The 9,183-nt window shown below is 50.3% G+C and overlaps 1 protein-coding gene across 2 annotated transcripts in view; it reads right to left on the bottom strand.

The window, feature by feature from the left end:
* The window catches only part of B3gat1 (beta-1,3-glucuronyltransferase 1), a 27,440-nt gene extending 27,204 nt beyond the window's left edge, over positions 1–236 (bottom strand). Inside the window, exon 1 of one of the 2 annotated variants that reach the window (XM_005378604.2) lies at positions 60–236. In XM_005378604.2, coding sequence (XP_005378661.1) covers positions 60–130 — 71 coding nt within the window. In that variant the 5' untranslated portion in view covers positions 131–236. The remainder of the gene's footprint in view (positions 1–59) is intronic. The other variant, XM_005378606.2, reaches the window with a different exon arrangement.
* Positions 237–9,183: the final 8,947 nt, after the last annotated feature.

Below are 9,183 nucleotides of genomic sequence, written 5' to 3' on the forward strand. Positions count from 1 at the left end.
GCCCCCACCCCCGCCGCACGCGAGCTGCCGGGGACCGCGCCGCTACGGTCGGTACCAACCTCGCCAGCCGAGGTGGGGGCGCGAGGAGGCCGGCGCGGAGGACCCCCGAGATTGGTATCACCTGCCCCATCCCGGCCGCAGCGCCCTCCCGGCGGAGGCTCCGGCTCGGCTCCGCTCGGGCGCTGGAGGGGCTGCGGGCGGGGCTGGACTCGCGCTCGGTCTCCGAGCTGCAGCCCGGGCCCCTACCCGCCCCGGCCACCCCGCCTCCATCCTGGCTGCTCCTGGCGCCCAGCTTGGCAGCCGCTCTCAAAGGGCGATTGTTTCCGGTCCGGCTGTGGGACGGCTCTCAGGGACCCAGAGGCAGAGCTGGAAAGCGAGGAGGGTGCGGCCCCGCGCAGGCTGCAGGGGCCCTAGGGTGGAAGGAGGCCGAGGAGGCCGCGGTTTCTTGCCGGGGTACTCGGCTGCTGTGTGGGGCGGAAGTGGGGTTCCCAGGCTCCGGCCAAGGGGCGGCCCTGTCCGCAGGCACTGCTCCATCTTCGAGGTGCGGGTCTAGCTGCGAGTGCCTGTGTCCTGCCTCCCTCTCCCGTGTCCCCAGGACAGGGCTCTGGCCATGCCCAGGAGGCTGAGGCACCCGCTGGGTGCCCAGGAGCACAGCGGGCCCCTGGGGCAGCAGGCCAGCCGAGGCTTCGCAGGCGCGCCTTGCCAGTGTGGGCTGGTGGGTTGTGTTGCCAGGGAGTCAGGGTGGATGTGTGCAAAAGTGTGCACTGCTGTTTGCGCATGCAGAGGAAGGGTTCATGTAGTCAACTAGGGAGAGATTTCCAAATGCACTTTCCTCCACTTGCCAGAGGCTCAGAACTTAAACTCCAAAGGTCTACATCAGACCTGGTCCCCCAGGACACCTGTCGTCAGGGCCACCCCAGCTCATGTCGGGTGTCAGCGCCTTCTGTGGGCCGAGACCTCTCTGCGTCACCTCTGTCCCCGTAGCACGAAGCCACCCTGGTCCTTTTATGGGACATGTGTGGTGCAATGAGTAGGGTAAGGGCTCCAGAATCACCCACTTTGGTCAAGCCCTCGAGGTGAGGCAGGGGCTGCAAAGACATTCCGAATATAATTAAACGCGATCTCTAAGGACAGCTGCCCTTCCTCTTTCGCCCTTCCTGGGCACAATTCTTCTCAACAGCAAGGAAGTCCCTCCAGAGCTAACCTGAGCACCTCCTGCTGCAGTCTAGGATAAAATGTTCCTTCTTTTAATAAAGCATGGATCACAGCAAGCTCTGCTGTACTTTTTCCTTCTCCTGGTGGGATGGCCCAGGCTCCTTTAGACTTTGCTAAGAGAACCTTTCCTGGAACGGGGTTTTCCCTCTAATATTTCCTTCCATGCATACTTTGGTTCTCCCTGACTCCACACCGATTGGAGGGCAGTACAAGAGCAGGAAAACCGAGCATTGGAGAGTGCAGAGAAGAGGCCAGGCCCAGGGGCGCTGTCTCTTCCTTCTCGAGCCAGCTGGAACCACATACAGAGTCACCAAAAGTTGGGGAGTGACGACCTTGTAGACTGTAGGTCCAGCCTTAAGTTTTACAAACAGGAAGCAGGCCCACGGAGGAGCCCATCCATATGTGATCACATCCATCTGTCTTCCCCCAACATAGGAGCCAGCTCCTGAGTGGTGAACTCAGGGACAGTGGCAGTGAGGAGGCCTGGGTTCCAGCCAGTTCTGAAGATACCAGCCACATGACAGCCATGGTCTTTTTGTCTGTCTCTCCAATCAAAGAATAAGGGTCACACTAAGTGGATCCCCTGGTCCTGAGAAGCTGTGGCCTTGGGGTACTGTCTGCAGGTGTTCTGTGAATGCCCTCTCTCCAGCTCATGGGAGCTCAAGCAGCTGGAGCAGGAAGGGTAGCAGGCTTCATCTCACTAATCATGGAAGAACAATAGTGGTAATAAAACCCCTTTCTAGGGACCTGTCTTGCAATTTAGCCCCAGGCTCTGTTTATGGAATTTTTTAATATTAATTTTTAAAGCCAACTTAAAAGAATAATGTGAGATTTAAATTAGCATGAAAAGGCTTAGTAAAAAGACAATAGTCTGCCATTTGTTTCTGTGGGAAGTTTGGCGACAGCCCAAGTGCATGGATACACACACATACACACACACACACACACACACACACACAGTCTATGTAGACACAAAGCATACACATGGAGGTAGATACACATGTGAATGTACCCAAACTAATACCTATGAATGTCCTATTCTATAGCTCGTGTGCACATATAAATGCACACACATACACACATCCGCCCCCACCTGTGCACACTGGCAACAGTTCCCACCCCACCAGGCCTGCTGCCTTACTCCTTTTCTCTTTATCTCTGCTTGATCTCTGCAAGTCTAGGGAAATCCATTCCGCATCTGGATTTAGTACAGTCCCCCTACTTGGCTCTTGAGCCAAACATCTGGAGCAGCCTCCAGATGCTCCTGAATAACCCATCTTTCCCTCCTTCTTCTTTCTCTGCCGTGAGTGAGCCCCTCTTCTCAGAGGCCTCCAAAGCCTAGCACCAGTATATTTAGTATGCAAAACCTGGGTCTGTCCTCTGGGACAAGCCGTGATGTGTTCAATTTGTAGTTAAGCAGGATGGGAGCCCTGCCCCTACTCTGGTCCTGGCCTGATTCCCATAACCTGAGTCCCAGAAGGGTCCCATAAAAGCATCATCTGCAATGCAAAATGGGCAAAATATTTGGGAGGGTCTATGGGTTTTCTCCGAATCACCTGTGCCCTAATTTAATAGGAATAACAATTAGTTCATTCTTATCAGTTAAGGTTCCTCTAGCTGGTTCTGTCTGCCTTGGCCCCTCTTTCACTGAGAGTTTTGGCCTCATCCAGGCTTGTGATGTTCCTTTCCAGGCCAGTCTTCCTGGGCTGAGTGCCCCAGGGAGTCACAGCTGAGCTGCCTGTGCCTGTGCACAGCCCCAGCCCCCAGGCTGCCGTATGAGCAATGTGTTTGCTATGCCTTCGCTTTTAGGGAGCTCCAACATCCTTGTTCCTCCACAGGGAGTCCACAGCCAGGACTTTGCTGATGAGAACAGAAAGGCCCAAGGAGGAGTCCACCATCGTGCAGTGCAGGCAGTCAGCTGCCATTGCCCAGGGGACACAGGTGCTCACATAGGAGAACATAACAGGCACCACAGGGGACACTAGAAACACTGTCCCCTACCTCCACAGTGGGGTGACTCTGAGGACCCACTCCTGCTCTGGCTCTGCATGGTGGTACATGTGTGGGTGGCTGAGTTTGGGCCTCTGAATCTTTTATAGAGAGGCCTTTGCTCTGAGCTTTGGATCTTGGCACATCCTTGTTTGCCCATGGCAAACTGGAGATGGCTATTTGGTTGCAGGGACTCTGAGGTCCTTTGCTGTCCTGCCTCTTTCCCTGCCTGCTGCCTCCTCTCAGTACTCTGGCCCCTGGAAGGGTGCAGGAGTGTGGCTGTGGATTGTGGTGTCATTTAATGGTTCCTGTGCTTTGCTTTCTGTGGCTGAGGGTGGCTCAAGAGGAGCAGAGCCCTGTACCTCAGAGGGGGCATTTCTGGGGCAAGGCTGGGATGTCCTCCAGCCTTTTGGGGATGTGTGAGGAACCCAGTTGTCCCTTGCAGAGCCCACTCTTCCAGATTCCCTGGAGCTCCTTCCAATCAGGCTCTGAGGCTCTTGCTCTTTCGTAGCCTCCCCTGACCTTCAGGGATCCCAGGCAGTGAACCAATTTCCTCTGAATCCCATAGTACTGAATTCTGGACATCTCTGTGGGCTCTTTGTATGTGCATGCATCTATTTATTTCCAAATATATATTGAACTCCTGTCATATGCAGGGGCAGGAGGGGAGGGGAGGGAGAGAGAGAGAACAGCCACTAGAACAGTTAACTTTGATGGGGTCCTCTGTATATGCCTGATGTTGTCCTAAGTCTCTATGCATGTTAACTGATTTCACAATGTAAAGATAATGTAAGGGGTTATTTAGGAGGTATCAGGGATGGTAAATTTCTATTATAGTTTCCATTTTGTAGGTCAGCAATCTGGGGCATAGCATTTAGGTAACTTAATCAAGGTCATGTGTTCAGTAAATGACAAAATTGGCCTTCAGGTGACTGAGTTCCAGACTCGGCTCCTCAGCTGAGTGTTCTCTGGGGACTGATTGCTGGTGGGAGCCAGGGATAGATGCACGGGATGCTCATGGATATTGAATGAGACAGACTGTGTCAAACCAGCTTATGGTGAGAGAGTACCCAGGAGGAGGCCAAGGGAAGGTGTCTTCAAGGAGGTAACCCTGGAGCAGAGGCCTGAAGAAGGGCCAGTGGTTTGTGGTGCTAGCAGAGTGGAACCCAGGCCAGTGGACAGCAGTGGCACCGTGAGGCTGGTGTGTGGTGAGCAAGGATGGAGTGTGCCTGTGTGAGAGGACATTCTCTTGTCACAGTGCGAGGATGTGTGTGCAGGATTGGCCTCATGCACTGGTGTCTTCTAGAGGGAAGCTGTTCAATAAATATGATGGATGTAGTTGTTGAATTTCCTAACTCCCTTCTACAGCCAAGGTGCAGGGGCAAACATAGACTCTTCACACTTCTTTTCTGTATTTGGAAGACATGACCAACAAGGTCAGAGGCTTCCCTCTCAGGTGCTTTGGTTTCATTTTTTTTACTTCTTCATTCACCCATCCCCATTTCTCTGAAGTTACTTTGGCTGAAAATACAGAAATGAATGACTAGCTCCTGCTTTCAGTCCTGAGAACTTCCAGTCTCTCAGGCTCCAGGTATCTGTGTCTCAGTTTCGTCATCTGCCCTTTTCCCATGTGCCTGCCACTGCATGCTTCTGAGGGAAGGAGGAGGCAGGCAGAAGCCAGGTTGTTGGGAGGCTTGTGGGGACCTGGGCCAGGGTTGCTGCAGGGACAAAATCTGGGAGAGAAGGAAGGGCAAGCAGTGGGAAGTAGCCTCCAAATATTTTTTGTTATCACTTAAAAAAAGTCTGGGCTATAGTGACTTTTGGGGAGATGAAGAGGAAGAGGAGAAGACTGTAAGAGGTGCAAACACGTCTAAGATATCTGGGGTGATAAGGTACATTCTGAAAGATAAATTTAGTAATAAAATGTTTGAGAAAAGACTCAGTATGTTGGAAGGAGGAAGCAGGTCTTGCACCTCCCTCTCAAGTATCTTCTGGCTTATTCTTTATTTTTCTTTCTTTCTTTTTCTCTTTCTCTTTTTTTCTGAGGCCTAGAGTGTGACTGGCACTGGGAGAGGATACTAATCCAGTGGGTCTGGATGTTCTTTCCTCAACCTGCAAGTAACCTGAACCATGTGTTAAGCCAGACAGGAAGACGGAATCACACTGCATACTCCCTGATAGGTCACTGTTGCTGGGATCCTGACAAGGCCAAATAGCATTTCTCTGTAGGCTTCATGAGATAAACTCATCTCAGGATTTCTGGAAAGTGGGAAAGAAGAAAGATGGACTCATGAGTGGAAAGAGTGTTGAATGCTGGGGGTAAAGATTTCCTTCCTCATACATCAGTAATACATGGTGGATCAAGTCCACTTGAAAGTCTGGACAGTACCCTCAGGAAATTACAAAGTGGCTGGCACTTTCCTGAGATCCCAGAGGTGGCACTTCTGGGCTAACTACCCAGACAGTTGCCCTGGGCCTCAGTGGCTGTAGTCATGCCCACAACTGGGAAAATCACATCTTATTTGGTGGCTGCTTCCTCACTGGGAGCAATCAAAGTCTCTGTGGGGAAGCTGGTCATCGGTCCTCACACAGCCTAGTGAGGGATAAAGGGTCTGCAGTGTTAGGGAGAGCTTTAATAGGGCCCCCTGGGTTTGATGACATATCTGAAAGTTCTAATTCTCTAGCTCCTTTTTCTGCAAATGGATGGTCATTTTGGGCTTTCTGGTCTCTAATCCCCCATTCAGCAAAGCAAACACCCTAAATCCTCAGTAATACAGGTTTCACAGCCTCACATACGCATGCCCATGTTTCAGCACCGAGGCCAGCACCACTCATGAGCGGCATATGCTCTTGCATCTGGACAGAAGCAGAGTCAGGATATGGAAGGCCAACTTGGGCTTGGCAGGAGACCACCGCATTGTGGAAGCCAGGCTGCTACCCACGTGGAGACTTTTCCAGGCCTGGTACTTGTGTTTCTTTGAAAAAGACAGGATCGTCTTTAAAGTGACCTGTACAGAAGGCATACAAATGCAAACTGTATTCAGAGAGGACTGGCAAAGGCTGAAGGCCTACATTCCAAATGAGGGGATTGAGCTGGATTGGGAACAGCAAATCAATCTTACCTTGCCAACTTCAGTACATTGTTTGTAGGTGTGTAAAGTGCTGTGAAATGTTCTGCAGTCATATTTGAGATGAACAGGATGGAGCACTGTGACCATTGGTGATGTCTACCTGGAGTGGGTGGGAGGATAGTGGAATAACTTGTGGTATGTGTGTGTGTGTGTGTGTGAGAGAGAGAGAGGTAGGGGAGACTGATTTCTAGGAATTAGGTAGTATCTAAATTTCTAAGATCCCTTCAACTTCTATAATATGTATTTAAAGATCAATAGTTCTGTGTGTTCTCCTTTCAACTCTTCCTTTTTAGTCCTCTCCCTCATTTATTCTTTGCAGATGATGTACTGGGAAGTACATTTACTTAGCCTGCCATGAGCTTACATTCTAATAGGAAAAAGGGACAACTACAGAGATGCAACACAGTGAGATAAAGGCAATTTTCTGTGGGGTTGATGGCATGTGCTTGGATAGAGGAGGAATGGTGAAGTCCTGGCCCAGTGGGTTCCTTACATTAAGTTAAACCATCTCTATATGAGGGAGGCACAACTAGCACAACTTGAAAACAGGATTCCCAAGAGTTTAACTCTGATGCTGGAAAAGGAGTCCCAGGTTCCGGATTATCAGTGTTCTGTTGAAACTAGGCAAGATGTCTTGACATGTGCACACTTGGGAAGACTACTGGAGTGGGCTCTGGAAGCACAGCATGCAGCTCTAGGGCAGCTTTCCTAAGGACATGTGTCTTTATTCTCTGGTAAACCACTACCATCTTCATAAACCTTAGCGGATTTATTTGTGATAAACTAGGCATGGGAAAATTTAAGTAACAGAAGAGTGGACACTAACTTTCCAGCAGGGCACACTGAGGCCCAGGGAGGAAAGGAACTGCCCAGGCCACCTTGAAATGCCCAGACCTCATGCGTATGCTGAGTCCAGCATGCCTGGAAAGCCAGTATGCAGTAGTGGCCAGGGCCTCTGTGGCTGAAGACTGAAATCTTGTCCATTCACCCCAGTGAATGGAGTATCTCTATGCCTCTCTTGAAGATACCACAATTAAACAGTCAGAGAAATGTATTTCATAAAATATGCATATTGTTTGCTTCATACAAAAGCATTTTAATCTTAGCTCAGAGCCCAGATGAGCAATGAGAGGAACAATCTTTCACTATGCATTAAAAATCAGTTGCTAGCTAACAGTGGCTTCTGGGTGAGTGCCTGTCATTACCACCCTATCACTGCCACTGCCAACATTGTCACCATTGCCACCACTGCCATCCCCATAGGTCCTACTATTTATCATCTGTGTATAATGTTACAGGAGTTCCATGGAAGTTCAGGCTATGTTTTGTCTGCCAAAGCAGTTCTGCCACCTATTGCAATGTTTGGCACATGCCTGATGCCTAGCAAATATCAGATCTTATATATGTTTATTCAAATGAATGAATGTGGTTTCACATGAACTGTATTGTTTGTGTGTTTGTTATGGTTTATGTCTGAGTGTCCCCCCAAAGCCACATGCAGTCTTGGGGTGGGCTTTTAGAGTTTCGATTCATGGTTGTGAGTGCTACACTGCTCTTGGGGGGATAGTTTGCATATGTGTGGGAGTGGAAGAGGCTGCCTGTCTCCACTCCCTCACTGCTCCTCCAGTTTTGTTCTTGTTGCCTTTGCTATCTTCCACTGCCCTGAACAGTTTCCCTCTGCCATGTGCCACTATGCCTCAGAGCCAGCCAAGTATGGACTGAAACCTCCACAGACTGTGAGCTAAATAAACATTTTCTTCCTTAAATCTAGGTGTCAGATATTTTGTCTCAGCAATGAGAAAAAAGTAACCAAGACAGTGTTCCTAGTCATAACCCCACAAGATGGGCAGGTGGGTCATATCTTAGGAAACTGAGACCAAGATCAGTGCATTGTGTGGACACGGGCCCTTCTATGTCTGACATTGCAGAGATGTATTGTCATGCTCTGGTCAAGTTTTCCTCCAGCAGCAGAATCTGGTCACCCTATTCCCTATCCTAACTCCTTCCTAGGCCTGGCCTGAGTGCCTCCCCTGGGGTTGAAAGCAGCCTTCCACCCACTGCAGTGTCATGTTTGAGCCAACTCCTTTGACTCCCGTGGATAATGGCACCTTGTCAGGACCAGAGCCTGAGGAGAAAATTCTTCATTATTGGACAAAGCTGACATGCAAGAACAATTGGACTAAATTGATTGTATTTTCCAAATCATCGCCCAGCTTCTAATTCTATCTGCAAGATGGACTAATTTGAACGAGAATTAGCTTCTAAATTGGGAGTCCAGGCCCTTGACCAGGAAGGGAGAGAGAGCCTGTGCAGTCCAGCAGGGAGGAGGTTCCCAGCCTGGAGTACACCCAGCGGCCTTCACAGAAACAGCCCTGGGGAAAAGGAGATCGAATCACCACCATGCTCTGCCACTCTTCTCTGCTTTACTGTGGCTGCCCACTTCCACCACTGCACGCACCCCAGCAGTGTTCTCTCAAAGCAGCCGTGTAGATGAGTGTAAGTGTATTTTGGTTCCTCTGTCTCCCTGCATGAAACTGAGGCAATGGGCAGGAATGTGAGTGAGAAGGAATTTGAGGGCCATGGCTCCAGTCCTCCTGCGTAGCTTTGCTAAGTGCTGGTCCCAGTTCTGTTTCCATGCAGCTGCACAGGCCCCACCACCCTTCAGATGTCCAGTTCCACTGCTCTATTGGGTGGAAATTTCCTCCTCTGGAAACTAAGACTTGCTGCTCTTGGACTCATGGGGCCTTGTCCTCTGGGGCAGTGCCCTCAAATTTAATGCACTTGGGAATCTCCTGATTCTGATGAATTCCAGAGAAGTACAGCCTTGGACGCATAGCCCTGGAGCCTC

This window comes from Chinchilla lanigera, unplaced genomic scaffold (assembly GCF_000276665.1).
Source record: "Chinchilla lanigera isolate Chin_1 unplaced genomic scaffold, ChiLan1.0 scaffold00011, whole genome shotgun sequence".
NCBI lineage: Eukaryota > Metazoa > Chordata > Mammalia > Rodentia > Chinchillidae > Chinchilla > Chinchilla lanigera.